Source organism: Delphinapterus leucas, chromosome 5, assembly GCF_059928025.1.
Source record: "Delphinapterus leucas isolate spDelLeu-1000000601 "Yukka" chromosome 5, BTC_Dleu_Yukka2, whole genome shotgun sequence".
Taxonomy (NCBI): Eukaryota; Metazoa; Chordata; class Mammalia; order Artiodactyla; family Monodontidae; genus Delphinapterus; species Delphinapterus leucas.
Window position 1 is genome coordinate 130275249 of NC_143133.1, and position 15407 is coordinate 130290655.

The window sequence follows — 15407 nt, forward strand, 5'->3', positions numbered from 1 at the left end:
GACTTTGAGAGCAAGATTTATGATTTTTTCCCCTTTTCCTCTTTTTGTGAGTGTGTATGTGTATGCTTCTGTGTGAGATTTTTGTCTGTATAGCTTTGCTTCCACCATTTGTCCTAAGGCCCTATACGTCCGTTTTTGTTTTTTTTTTTAATTTTTTTCTTAATAATTATTTTTAATTGAATAACTTTATTATATTTTACTCTATTTTATTTTACTTTATCTTCTTTCTTTTTTCCTTCCTTCCCTCCTTCCCTCCTTCCTTCCTTCCTCCCACCGTCCCTCCCAGAATTATTCTTAATAGCCAAATAGCCATGGTGGCTTACTCCCTTGCCATAGCGAGCTCTGAATAAATAGACTTTGCTTGTTCTCACTGAGATGATCTTCCTTTTCTCCTGCAGAGTATTACCACTCCACGTGAAGAGGTAACGGAGGCCAAAGGAATGGCTGAAACGGAGCAGGAGAGAGTAGAGAAACTCCGCCGTGCAAGTCTTTCCAGGTAAGATAACACCTGCCTAGGAGCCAGAGAGTCAGCTGAGAATTTAGCAGAAAAGTATAAGTGTGGTATCCTGGAATTTAAGGGAAGGGATTTTTGCAGATTGAGTGTAGTCAGTTGCTAAATTCTGCTGAGAAATCAGAGGGAAAACTAAGCAAATGAAGATGCTTGACGTTATTTTAAAGAAGGCGTAAGATTAGAGTAGGTTAAAATGTGCATGGAAAATAATGAATTGGAGACGAGGGGTACAGAAGACTCATTCGAGAGCCTGGACTAAGGAGTGTGTGCGTGTGTGGTTTTACTATGTAGCCTTACCAGCGTTTAAACCTCACCTCCGTGTCGACACGACGATCCAGAGGGCAGAGAGCATGAAGACAGTGTGAAAGCGGCACTTTGAGATTCCTGAGAAAGTGGGAAGGGAAGGGATCCATACACAGATGGAGCAACGGTCAGACCTTCCATGAAACCCAGAGGAAGAGGAGGGTCAGGGTGGGCAGAGTAGGAGAGGGATTGGATGGGAGTCTTGCTTTATACTTGAAGGCTGAGGGATATACCATGTGATGACTTCTCTTTTCTCTGTGATATGAGGCAAGGCCATCTGCCTGAAGATTAGGGCCTAAAATTTGAGGTGAATAGAAGAAGTTAGAAGCAGTTATTGTGGAGCGCAAGGCAGCAAGTTGACCACAGATATGTAGGTTTGCTGTACAGTTTGGGATTCACTGAAGAATTTGAAGCATTTCCAATCTGACTTCTTATGTATTCTCCAGCAGCAATAACATACCTGTTTGAAGACTTCAGGATCCTTCCAGAACAATGAGATGAAAACAGAGCAGCAGGAAAACGTGTAATACTGGCAGCAATTATGGAACTAATGAGTTATACAGTCTTAGCAGGAGAAAGGGACCAGTCAAGGGTCAATGCTCTGGAAGGCCTGATGGGGTTAGAATAGTGGCAGTGGCTGACCCAAGCTCTAGGCATGACCACAGGTGTGCAGGGCCAAGACCAGTGAAGGAGGCCTTGGGAAAGCCTGTCTATTCTGCCTATTTCTCTTCTCTAATAGAATTTTAACAAAGCAAAGCAGAAGACATGTGGTTTGCATTATTATTTTATTTATAAATATTCTGAGTGGTAACAGGTAAGCTCTCAAGGATTTTAATTATAAATTAGCAATATTCTGAGGAATTGTAGATACACTGACAAGATTTTTAATGTTTCTGGTGAAAATTGCTAATAATTTTGTTAAGATCAGGAAAGTTTAGAATTCATCTCACATTTTGATATTGTTGGTAGTGTGGAGAGAATTGTGGCATTCAGTATCACACATCACCATTAAAAAAAAATACATCCAAAAGTGGAATGTATTGAAGGAGTTAACGATAAGTGATTTTGTTTTTCTCAAGTCACTTAAAAAATATTCTCTTGTTATTGTCTAAGAATAATATATTTCTCAAATACATTACTGCTATGCAATAATAAAGTTTACCTGATATCACTAGGTCACTAATTGAGTACATAATTGAGAACAAACAAAAAATTTATGCTACAAAGAAATTTTAGATTCCTACACACGTTAGACAACAGCTAAGGTATCTGCAAAAAGAATTATTACACACTTTGTAATGAGAAATCAGTTTCCAAAGTGAAGAATACTCTGAAATGTGGCTTTAGTCCATCATATACATATTTTGCATAGGGGAATGTACATGTATTATAATAATATATATGTAAAACATAGCTGTCTATTTAAGTATTCAGTATGTTATATTGTATATATTATCATAAAGGCATCAGGGTCTTTATAAAAAAGTTTTATTTCATCGGTAAATTAGGAACATTAGGGATTTTCTCTGACATGGTCTTCGGACACTAGACTATGATTAACTGAGAAAACAGTAATTTTCTATATTTTATTTAGTCTTGAGCAAGACGTCCTACAGATACTATAGTCCATGCAAGAATCCCCTATACTTCAAGCTGCTTTCCGCTATTCACACACTATAAAGGTTTATAGGCTAAACTTTAGGGGCCAAGTCTTATCTTCAAGGAGCTCACATTCCAGTACTGGTAAAATTTGATGAAATAAAGTAGAATATGATAAATGACATTAAAAACCTACTGAAAAAAATGCAGTGACTGTTGAGAGTGGAACATTATTTTAAGCTCTTTGGATGAGGGCGGGCCTCATTTAGGAAACGGAGTTGGAAGAGAACCCTGGGGGAGAGGCAGGGTTTGCACTTGGTGAGATGAGCGAGGAAGAGTTCAGTCTGGCAGCTAATATCAGGAAATAAAGCTGAAAATGCGTGTTGGGGCCTGACGGTGGTACCTCTTAAATGCTAAGACAATAAATATTGATAAAAGTTTCATTTCATTTCTTTGAGCAAAATTGTTGGAGTGTCTGCTGTATCCCAGGCACTTTTTTCGGCTGAAAATAGGAAGATAAATAAATGCAACCCAATGATGAGAGTCTAGCTAAGCTACCCCATGGTGTTGCTGCCAGGCATGCATTTTGTGTGGGGCTTTAAACTGACACCAGCGCCTCCCACAAACGAAGCACATGCCCTGGAGAGCAGTGAAAGGTCACAAGCAAATGGAAGTTCCTGACGTGAAGCCCCAGCAGCCCTTGTGATCAACAGTCTCCCTGTCTCCCAGGGCCTGGTTACCTTATGTGCCCCTTAGGTAAGACCCCCTGGGGCTTACCAAAACCATGCTCTTTTGGTCTGAATTGACTTATCAGGCCCTTGCCCAGGAATCCAAAGGACTCCACCACAGACCCTACTAAAGGCACGTGTGTCCCCCAGGTCCCCTCTCTCTGTCTGCACTCTGCCTTGGCCACCCCATGTGGCCCCTTGAGGCATTCCGGGTGCTTCCTCCAGGACTGTAATAAACTTCTCTATTTCAACATATCTGTGGTCAGGTGTTGCAGTAAGGCTCACTATTCTGTACTCTGTGCTCCACTTAACAAATGTTAATTTAACAAAGTCAGAACACCCACACTCTGCCTTCAGAGAATTTCTAGCGTGTGGAGGGAGGTAGGGAGGAGTCCAGTCAGTTAACACATTATTACAGGGCAGTGAGTCGGGTATTTTGACAGAAGTATATGCAAACGGGGCTGAGAGCAAAAAGTGGGCATCTAATAAAATCTGTAGGGGTATCAAAACCAGGGGAGGTGTCTTGAAGGACGACCTGATAGCGAGGAAAAGAGTAAGTAGGCAGAAGTGTAGCTTGAGGAAGGGCAAGAGGTGAAGAATGGACTGACTTTAAAGCCATGTTAATAATTCTAGCTACTACCTGTTTGGCACTTATTATGTGCTAGGTACAGTTACGATAAGGTACATACCATTACATTACCAGCTCCATTTTCCAGGTCTGGAAGTGAAAGGAGGCTTAGAAGAGATAAGTGACTTACCAGAGATCACCAGTGGGTGAGCTGTGTGGCCAGAGCTAGAACCTAGGCAGTCCCGTCTTAACTCTTATCCACTCTGAGAAAGGGCAGGGGAGAAGAGGTGATGCCGCAGAGGTACCCTTTGTAATGTGTCCTTTGTTAAATTATGGGAGTTCTCACTGTCCTGAAGGCTACAGAGACAGTTAAGGATTTTAATCAAGGTGTGACATGATTGGATTTACAGTTTAAAAAGATCAGATGATAAAACAAAAAATGGATTTTCCAGAAGAGACCGGGAGGCTGGAGTGATCAGTTAAGGTGTGGCAGTCATGTTGGAGAGATATAACAGGCACTGAAATAGTAGTAAAGAGATGAAAAGGAGGAAGCAGGCTGTCAGGTAGAAATGACAGGCTGAGGAACCGAACAGAACTGGACACTAGGGCACTCTGCTCAGAAGTTTAGGTTGGGACAGCACCATGTTACATTTCACAGCACTGTGCCTAATACACAGTAACTTTGAGAACACAGGGGATATATTTGAGTGGAAGGAATTAAAGAGTTTACCTTTAGCTATTCATTCAGTCGCTCATCAAATATTTCTGAAGAGCTGATGACCAAAGTAAAGTTCCTGTTCTCATGAAACTTACATTCTAATGAAGAGAGGAAGATGCTAAACAAACAACAGAGTAAATACATGTTATGTCACATGGCATCACGTATTATGGAGAAAAACAATCCAGGAAAAGGAAAATTGGAAATATCTTGGGCAGGTTGAAGAATTGCTTTAAGACTTTATTTTGGTACTGCTTTTTTACATAAAGGATCATCAGGGAAGTCCTTCCTGAGGACATGCATGGTATTGGAACAGAGAGCTGAGTTACAGGAATAGCTGTGCAGAAGCCATGGTGGAGATCTGCATGTGCACTGTGGCCATGGGCTTCAAGTATCTGCAGGGCAGCTGAGGTGATTCCAGGTAGGCAGTTGGACACCCTGTACAGGTCCTGAAAGGAATAGTGATTTATTCCAGAGGTGGTCAGAAGGGAGCAGGGTATCTTTGAAACCAAGGAAAATTCATTCTACAACTTGACCCACGGAGACAGCTGATGTGTTCACTGAATTTGAGAAGAAGGAAGTCACTAGGGACCTTTCCCAGAATGCAGTGGGAACAGTGCATCGAAAATACATGGGAGGAAAGGAAGTAGCCACTTTTCAAGAAATTGGGCTGTGCAGAGAAGAACCTGAGCTGGTCACTAGAGAGCACTATGGGGCCAAGGGTGCACCTTCTTTCTTTTTCTTTTCTTTTTTTTTTAAAGATGAAATAGTTCAGTTTTGACATATTGAACATGCTAGGGAAGAAAGGCAGTAATTGTTGGATCAAGGTTCCTGAGGTGTGGAGAGATGAACCATAAGCAAGAAAGGAATCTCCTAATGAAAGACTAGGAGGGGAAAACAGAAGACGCTACAGATGTAGATGTTTGTAGTTTGAGGGCAGGGTCTGGTTTTGAAGCTTGATTACCTCCATTTTCGCTGGGAAGAGGAATCATCTCTTGCTGTGAGTTGGATAAGGAGGTTAAAAAGTTTAAGGAAACTGGAGGTCATTAAAGGCTTGAAATAGAACTGAATGGGAATCAGAGGTGCTTAAAAGTAAGAAGAGCTCTTTGCAGAGTGCCACTGAAGTTGGAGGTGAGGTGCTCCCCTAAAGTGGAGATTCTGCGCTGAAGGCAGAGTTGGCTTTCGGATAAGGCGAAGAGGCAGAATAGAGTGAGAAGGGCCAGGACAACAGGACGGTTGCATAGGGTTTGGAGGCAGAGCAGAGATTTGGTCAGGGGTGGGGGGGAATCACGACTTTAAGGGCGTAGGAGTAAGGCAGACAGTATGGAGGCTGGTTGTCTGGGTGTGGAGGTAGCACACAGAGACCCAGCGTCAGAGTGGAATGAAATAATACAACTGAATCTATATACAAAACAGACTCACAGGCATAGAAGACAAACTTACGGTTACCAAGGGGACAAGTGAGGGCTATGGGGATTACCAGATACAACTACGATATACATAACATAGGTAAGCAACAGGGACCTACTGTATAGCTCAAGGAGCTACATTCAATAGCTTGTAATAACCTACAGTGGAAAAAAATCTGAAAAAATATATAACTGAATCACTTGGCTATACACCTAAAACTAACGCAACATTGTAAATCAACTATACTTCTACAAAACAATTCTTTTTAAAAAGGCAGAAAATAGAGAAGTAGAAGCATTTACATTTGAATGGTAATCAAGGGTCTCAATTTTAAAAGGTAACTTTACCAAAAGTATTTTCATAGCCATTACCTCTGGGAAAGGAAAATGGGCAACAGAGGAGGGTGGAAGACTTTTACTTTTGACTTTACAGTATTCTTCCAGACTGTTAGAAAAAAAATGTTATACCATGAACATGTATTATAACTATTATTAAAAAGCTAGAAAGAGTATGTGTTAACGGAGTGTGTCGTTACCTAGAGCACATATTTATCGATAAAATCAGGGCTGTAGTGAGATGATACTGTTGGAAGGGGACATCATCAGAGTCCCCACCTCAAAGCCCCTACCTCATTTCCACATCAACCTATAAGCTCAGATTTCCTGACACCCTTCTTTTGCATTCCTTCACTCTAATTCACTTAGGGCTGAAGGTAATGCCAAAATATTTGTGAGAAAAAAAAGTATTAGAAAATAAACTTTATATGGCAAGATTTTCTATTTAATTATCTCAACAGTTAGGAAATCTCACTGAGGATCTTTGAGGGGGACTCTGTGAGAAGAAAAATTGACGGAGTAAATGTAATCGGGCTTTCCCATCAAGTGAGCTGAAAGTCTAAACCACTCTAAAAGGTTAATCTGTAAAACTTCAAAGTCAAATGTTTACCTTACCTATCCCTTTACAGTCTTCCTTGACCCTAACTGAATGAAGTCAAGACATGTGATTTTATCTAAAGCACGTAGAAAACAGAGGGGGACAAATGAAGAGAGATTCAGCCTCAGAGTTCCACTACTTATGTCTATAGTGCCTTTATCTAGTAGTCAAAGTACCTTTGTTGCAAGACATATAAAAAAGATGCAAGTATTTAGGGCAGTGAGAATCATGCTATCAAACGTGAATATAGCACTTAGAGCACTGGTTGACCAAGCTCTTGGGAAATTATCTTTTTTTTTAATTTTTAAGAAAATTTTATTGAAGTATAGTTGATTTATAATGTTTTAATTTCTGCTGTACAGCAAAGTGATTCCGTTATACATATTTTTTTTCATGTTCTTTTCTAGATGGTTGATCACTGGATATTAAATATAGTTCCCTGTGGGGAAATTAACGTTTTTCTTTCAGTGGCTCTTATACTAATGCTGGATTCCAAAATGTGACTTTTACACATTCTTCAAAGAACTGTAGCTGGAATGTAGGACTAGTCTAAACACTGAGAAAATGGATGCTGTAACCTGAGCAGTTCTTTAAAAGGATTACCCAGCTTTTGTAAAGGATTGCTATTATTAAATAGTTTATATGGCCTCGACTTACGTTTCCCTTTGGTTTACAAATTTGCTTTATAGGTCAAAATTTTCCTTAACTTTGACAATTCAAATTTCACTACTCTATCTTGTTTACTTACAGCTCTAGTTTTTATGGCAGGTGTTTGGTGGAGAAAGCCAATATAACCTGTGGCTGAGTAAGGGCTTTTGTCTGCATTTGTGAGGCATCCTTTCCTGCATATGCAGGAATTCCCTTGCTACTGTGAAATGCCTCTTTGTTATCTGTGGAGGAGTGCTGGAAAAATCACGAACTTCTCTACTCCTCCTAAGCACAGATTTTACCGTTATTTATATGAGAGACTGAAATTCATTATCGACATACACCAAAGGATTTTTTAACATATAAGACACTTTTAAAGCATGTTTTAGTCCCCACTAATTGGCTTCTCAAGAACTTCCTCTTGTATGTTTCTGGATTTCTCCACCAAATTTCTTTTTCATATTTTGATAGCAAAGATTAATTTGTTACAGATGCAGGCGTAGAGAACTTGTCTACGGGTTTTTGTCTCAGTCCTCTTGGTAAATGCTTATTACTGAACTGCTCTTCCTTTATTTAATATCCCACTACAGGGTCTTCACTGGTTTGAAAAGCGTGTATGAAACACCAGGCACAGCAATCATTCTCTTCCCTGAATGCATAGTGCCGTAAATGCTCCAGTCCACAGGCCAAATGAATAGGCTAATTTAGCAACTGCCTGTGTTATGTTAACCAGCTGAGGGATATTTCTATGACTTTTTTTTAAAGGAAGCTATATTTCATGTGAATTAAAGAGCTTAAAATAATTACAATGGAATGTCAAGTTTCTTATTTTTTAGTGTGAAGTAACAAAGTTGGGCGGTGTTTGATGTTAACTGATTCAAGCAGTATTACTGGTGATGGTGGTAGTGTAAAATCAGGAACAAAATTCTATTCAGAATTTATCCTTAAAGATGCAACCATCATGACCAACTCTATTAGTGAAGCTGGAAAGCTGCCATGTCATTAATATTAAGTTGATTTTATATATGAAAAGAAATGTTTTCAGGAAAAATAAATTACTAAGCGTTGAGGCCAACAGATCATCCATTTGGTGGTGTTGGGCAAACGTGTGCGAATGCTTTCGAGCACAGAGAGGTGGTCAGAGATTTTCAGAACACGTGTTTAAAGATACCTTTATAATTAATTACATTCTCCTCGTGCCTGATTTTTTTAATTATGAAAAATTTCAAACACACACAATGGTATTAATCCCCATATAACTATCACTCAGGTTCAACAATTATCAAGATTTTCCTACGTTTTCCTCCTCCATCCCATTAAATGATTAAAGCCATTCCCAAACATCATTTCATTTCACTGTTAGTATGCAAACCATTAGTATGCATTCCTTAAACTGACATCACTCTAAAGCCATTTAAGCATTGTCAGGTATATCTAATCTGGAGCATTGCCTAAATGTAGTAAAACTCTTTCCATCAGAAATACCTCAGGGGAAGGGCACTCGTGAATGGAGAGGCATACATCTCCTCTGAAGGCAGTTGTACCTGTGCAATTTTCTTCTCATTGCCAAATTAGCTGAAAAAAAAAAAAAAAGAGGAAAATATCAGGGGCATTTACAGAAAATTAGTTGTTGTTTAATCTGTAGACTGTGAGGGAATACTTTCGATCTAAATTATACTGTGATTATTTGCTCTCTGTTCAGATGTGATTGTGATATAAAAAATTAATGGAATGCAAATTCAGGACGGGTATTCCTAACAGTTCATTGTTGATGGTGGGATTTAATAGTAAAATTCTTCTCCTACATGACTTCTTTCTAAATGTTTCTAGACTTCTTAGTTTACGTAGTGAATTAATCACAAATATTTTACAAGACTGTTGTCCAAGTTGCTCTGTATTTTGAGAGGAGAAACAATTTGAATAGCAACTGCTATAAACAGTAAGAAGGGATCAGCTGCTTTCTGAATTGCTAACTTGAAACTTTTTTCTTATTTATGTAAAGAGGTCAGACCAGGAAACGTCATTTGAAATAGTCTCAGTGATCAAACTTCTAACTAAAAGGCAGAGACTGAATGTTTAACCAGTTATGCACCATTTTCTGTTGTAAATGGAGAAGTATATTATCAAGTGAATAATCTAACATATTTCGATATAAATGGTGTCACCTTTCTATTTAAATTTGGGTTGGCTTTTTCCTTAGAAAACGTTCTAATTTTTTTTTCTTTTTTACTTGGCAGCGCTTTGAAATCTTAGATATTTGGTTCTGAAGTAAAAGCACTTTAAAATAACTTTGTTTACTAAATCCCTCTTAGTTAAGAACAACATGACTGATATAATCCTTGAAAAATGTGTCAAGTAAATTAATATTATTTATCTTGACCACACATATTTTTGACTTTTCTTGGCTCTGTAAGCACAATAATACTAAAATGGCACTTTTTAAAGTGACACATCTAACTATATATCTAGAAATAACAGCTCTCTTTTTACTTATAAGGACACCATATCTATGATAGCTTTGGAATCAATTTTCTTCGAATTTAGAAAAATAGTGGTCAGATATTTATCATCATTCTAAAATCCAGCTATTTTTTAAATAGCCAAATAACAGACCTAACGGGATAGATAACATACTTCTGAAATCCTACACACTCACCCCCAAGCACACCTACGCGATTTCCGACAGAGACACAGTCATGCTCAGAGGCCCATTCACACAAACAGGCACGAAAACAAGTCACTCGGTACAAATCCATCCAGGTCCTACCTGGTCTCTGTCCGGGGGTGAGTAGAAGACTCATCATAAAAACAAGAAACAGAAAAAAGAATTGTTGCAATCTCATTTTTCTGCCACACTACGGTGGAGCAAAAGCTCGCAAGGTAAACCCAACAGCCTTTGAACAGTCTCTGCGGTATCTGTGTGGCGCTCTTCACATTCTGAGGACAAACCTCAGAGTACAGCCAGCTGCGTTTTCCAGAAAGGTTAATGATCCCTGCAGATAAGGTTACTGGTGCTGTTTTGCGGTCGGAGCCCCTCGGCCCCAGACCCCTCCTCCCTCCCCGGCCACGCCCCTTGATTTCCATAAGTAAATATTGGTGAAATAAACCAGTCAAGCGTCCTGTGACTTGGGTGGAAATGTCCGCTGCCGACTCCTAGGAGAGGCGGACTGCGCCCAGAGCAGGGTGTGGAGAGTGTGTAGAACCACACACTGGCCGGGCTCCCTCCCTCACCATTTACATCTGTTTACACTTTGCATTGTGCACATCGGTGTCACATGCAGAAACCCAGAGGAATGACAGGAAGTCTCTCGTCCCTTTCAGAAGGAAATCTGAAGCTCTAACTTAGACTGCCAAATGCTTTGTGGCGGAACATGTGCTGAAATGCTTTCTCTTTTCCAAGCCTACTGCAAAGTGGTGCCTGTTTGCCCCAAATCTCTAAATTGCTTAATCTATGTGGGTTTACGTCAATAAACATTCCTGGGATTTAGAATGTTCTGAAATTAACCTGAAAAATGTTCATCTTTTTTATTTTGTAAAGTGCAATTTCTAAAGTAATAGAGATCATTTTCATCTGCAGTGCATCCAGGATTTTTAAAAAGTAAGTTCAGGCAAGCCACAAATTCACGAAATCTGGGTTCTGTTAAAAGACATATATGGGGCTTCCGTGGTGGCGCAGTGGTTGAGAGTCCGCCTGCCGATGCAGGGGACACGGGTTCGTGCCCCGGTCCGGGAAGATCCCACATGCCGCGGAGCGGCTAGGTCCGTGAGCCATGGCTGCTGAGCCTGCGTGTCCAGAGCCTGTGCTCCGCAACGGGAGAGGCCACAACAGTGAGAGGCCCACGTACAGCAAAAACAAAAACAAACAAACAAAACAAAACAAAACCAAAAAAAAGACATATATGGCGGCTGATATACTTCGGACACAGAAATTAGGAATGAGCTCAGAAGACAAAAGCAGTCTCATGTCATCTTTCACACACATGCTCCAAGATCGCTTGTGGTTTTAAGTGTTTCCTTGCCTGTCATATGTAGCTGTTACAAATGAAAATGACTGTACTTAACTATAAAGTAAGTGGAAATGAGAGCGTAGACACAGTCAAATTCAGGTAGATCCCAAATACAAAATCTAAAGCATCTACGACTTGTGAATTGGCAGGAAGTTTGTTGCATTTCACTTTTCTAGATTCAGGTAGTTGGTACACAACCTTGGGCTTCCTAAGGTTTGAAATTAATGCATAATTTGCTTACCTTAGACATCAGTCAGTAAGAATCCCTGCCTGCCTGCTTATCCATGAACTTTATAACAGGCAAGAGCATACAGCAATTCTTAAAATCATTTTCTTAAAATCCTGAGACTATTTGCCCATCTGGGAGTTAAAGGGCACTATGCAGCCCTGCTGCATTTATACATCATTCCGTAACATCAGTTGAATGCAAGAGTATGGACTCATGATATAAAAGTGCCTCACGAATAGCAAAGGTAATGTTCAGATTTTACTCCCCCTGTAAGCTTCTCAGTACAGCACCCTGGAAAACCAACTGCAAGCTGACAAAACCGAGTGTTAAATCGAGCCAACCAACAGGAGACCAATACAGATTTTGACAATATAACTTCAGTCCAAGTCTCAGGTCTATTCAAAGGTACTACTATGGTCAGCCTTCTTTATGGATAAGATAGTGACTACCACAAACTGCGTAACTGATTCAAATTTGCGTATTTCATTACCAGCTGACCAACAATGAACTCCTAGAATACGGCTAACATAAGCAAGTACTGTGGAAGGTGTTCCCACCAGTCAGGATACAGCAAAGTGTTGTATTTAAGTCATGTAAGTAAACTACCTGGTTTTCCACCTGAAAGAGTTAGAAAGCAAGATAATGTATTATCATTATACATTATCTTTTAGCAAGATAATGTATTACAAATACATTACATAAATGTATTACAAATTTATGAAAGTTAAGGCATTATTTATTTACATATATTTTAAATTGTTCTTTCCAAATATAACTTAAGAAGAAGTTGACGATGACGATTAAGCAGTTGGTTTTCGGAGTCCAATAATATAGTGTATAAAGCTGACGGGAGAACTGAAATGCTAGACATTGGACAGTGACCAGTGAGCTGGCATTTCTACGGGTCATGGATCAAGAGTGGTGGTAAATCACTCGAGTTAGCATTGAACAAGCTGGCCTGGGGAAATCTTAGTGGCAGAGCACTAGACTGTAAAGATGAGAGTGGCTTTCAGCCTGCGTCTGGATGAATGGTGAGTCACGTTCACGTGAGCAGAAACCTTGCCCTGTCCCCCCGCCCCCTGCCATCTGCAGCACAGGTTGGCCTCCTTAGAGTGAGCTGAGCACCATCCCTCTGGGCCAGTACCATGCTAAGTGCATCACACGCATTACTTCCCTTAGTCCTCCCCAAACACTCTGAAGGTCTGCCCCCTGTTTATCAGATGAGAAGACTAACCACTAAAGAGGGTGTAGCCTCCAAGGCTACACACGTGGGAAGAGGAATAGATGGAATTCAGATTTCCTGACCTGGGATCTCAACCATTTTGTCCCCCTCCCCTCTAAGGCTCAAGTCCTAGTTCTTATAATAATAGCCTGTCGAAGCTATTATAAAAAATAGGAATATACTTCTTATGCCGGGTTGAAATTCCTGCCAACCTGGAACCTCAGAATGTGACCTTATTTGGAAATGGGGTCTTTGCAGATGTAATTAGTTAAGATGAGGTCATAGCGGGGTAGATTGGGCCCTAAATCCAATATGACTGTTGTCCTTGTGAGAAAAGGAGACACACAGAGACATACAAGGAGGACGCCACGTGACAACAGAGGCGGAGTTTGGGGTTAGGCGACTACAAGCATGGGAACACCAAGGATTGCCAACCACCACCAGAAGTTAAGAGAGAGGCAAGATTCTGCCTCCAAGAAAAACTCAACTCGGCCAACACCTTGATTTTGTACTTCTGGCACCTGGAATGATGCGAGAACACGTTTCTGTTGTTTTACTCCAGCAGTTTGTGGTACTTTGTTACAGCAGCCCTAGAAAATCAGTGTATTGGGTTAGCCGAAAAGTTCGTTTGGGTTTTTCCATATGATGTTCCGTACTTTTTTGGCCAACCCAATACTGCTATATCTTCTATAAGTAAACATATTCTCTATATAATTCTATGAAAACATACTTATTTTTATGGTGGTACACTGTATATGTCAGGTATTTAACAAAAGTTGTCTTATTTAGACATGATAGTATGATGTAAGTTTCATCTCCATTTCACAGATGAGAGAACACACTCAGAAGTAAGTGACTCGCCCCCAAAGTAAAGAGTTAATGGCAAAGCCAAGATGAGGCCTGTGTCCACCCAGCCCAGTGCTTCCTACTCCTGTGATTTTGGTCCTGAGGTCCTACCCCGCCTGTCCTGTCTTCCTCCCGACTTGGGTCTCACTCTTTGTTCCTCTAGCTCTCTCCCTACAGTATTGCTCTCTCCAGCCTGAAACTTCTCTCCTGGGCCCCTTCTTATTAGCCTCATGCAGCCAGGCATCTGAATTGAGTCTGCCTGGTTGACCTACTCCTTCCCCCCTTTTCCCTGATATGGGGCACACGCTTTCACCACGATGCTGAAACCAGCATGTCTCATATAAAATCAGTAAACTTTCAAATAGGCCTTTTCTGTAAACACTTCAAACCATCCAAATTAGGCTACCCTCTGCTCACATTTTTCCTCTTTTCTTATTTTTGCTCACGTCATGTCTTTCTTTTCTTCGAAAAGACCTGCTCTGTTTGCCCCAGTTTTACTTAATTGGAGTCCTACTAGTTGTCCAGGATTTAATCCAATCATTCAAGATCAGTTCAACAAATATTTGTTGTGTACTTAAATTATTACCACATTCCAGGCTCTGGTTCTAGGTACTAGGGCTAAAATGAGGAATCAGACACAGTCCCTACTCTTGAATTTAATGTTTACTCATTAAATTTTATCTAATTTAATTTAATTTTCTTATAAATTCATTAGATTTCCTCTATAAGCATTTCCTGATGCCTGCCAACTGAAAGCGATTTCAGTTCTGTTCTAGGAATCTGGAAACTGTCCTCTGTTATAGCCTTTTTACCACCACAGTACATAATGCCTCCCGTGTGGGCCATCATACATTCATCCTGGTCTGACAGCTTCTTGAGGACATATGGACTCCTGCAGAAATAAAATCTCCTTGAGTGGAGAGACTTGCCCTTTCTCCTTTTGATGTCTTTGGAACCTAGAAATATTGAATTCATATTGACTTGAATTGGATATGGGAATCATGAGATGTTAAAAAAATGAATGAGGACTTAAAACCAGAATGGCTCCAGAAGTGAATATAGGAACAAAGAAAAGGAATATGTGGGAAAAAAATTTCCTAGAAAAAGTGAATAAGAAAAAAAAAGAGACAAGTTCAGGAATTAATTAGAGCAAATGCTAGGATAGCTGTTTATGGAAGTGGACCTAGATAAGGATAGAAATTAGGTTACCTTTCAAGTCTGAAAAGTTGTGTTCTGTAACTATGCTCCATAGCCTGTATTTACCTACCTCTATAAAATGTAAACTTCATGAGGGTAGGAAATCTTACCTGTTTTCTTCATTATTATATCTTTGTTACCTAACTTATTGTTGAATAAAATTCCACTCTAAGTATCCTAGTAAAGTAGATCTTAATGTTGTCAGGATCTGCTCTTGATTCCTGGTTAACCACCTGTCTCTGTGGTGGGCTTAGCTCCTGTCCATAGATGGAAACATTTAAAACTAATTGTGGGGGCTTCCCTGGTGGCGCAGTGGTTGAGAGTCCGCCTGCCGATGCAGGGGACACGGGTTCGTGCCCCGGTCCGGGAAGATCCCACATGCCGCGGAGCGGCTGGGCCCGTGGGCCATGGCCGCTGGGCCTGCACGTCCAGAGCCTGTGCTCCGCAACGGGAGAGGCCACAACGGTGAGGGGCCCGCGTACTGCAAA

At 40.4% G+C, this 15407-nt stretch overlaps 1 protein-coding gene and 1 pseudogene across 2 annotated transcripts in view; one reads left to right on the plus strand and one right to left on the minus strand.

Moving 5' to 3' along the window:
- The window catches only part of LOC111179040 (tripartite motif-containing protein 75 pseudogene), a 34953-nt pseudogene extending 19849 nt beyond the window's left edge, over nucleotides 1-15104 (plus strand). Inside the window, exons 2-3 of the transcript XR_016393415.1 lie at nucleotides 399-496; nucleotides 1261-15104. The product of XR_016393415.1 is annotated as a tripartite motif-containing protein 75 pseudogene (transcript). The remainder of the gene's footprint in view (nucleotides 1-398; nucleotides 497-1260) is intronic.
- On the minus strand, nucleotides 6617-10714 carry APELA (apelin receptor early endogenous ligand). Its single transcript, XM_022582270.3, has 2 exons — nucleotides 10186-10714; nucleotides 6617-8993 (listed from the first exon to the last, which is right to left on the minus strand). The coding sequence occupies exons 1-2, from the start codon at nucleotides 10259-10261 to the stop codon at nucleotides 8905-8907; spliced, it is 165 nt and encodes a 54-aa protein (XP_022437978.1). The 5' UTR covers nucleotides 10262-10714; the 3' UTR covers nucleotides 6617-8904.
- Nucleotides 15105-15407: the final 303 nt, after the last annotated feature.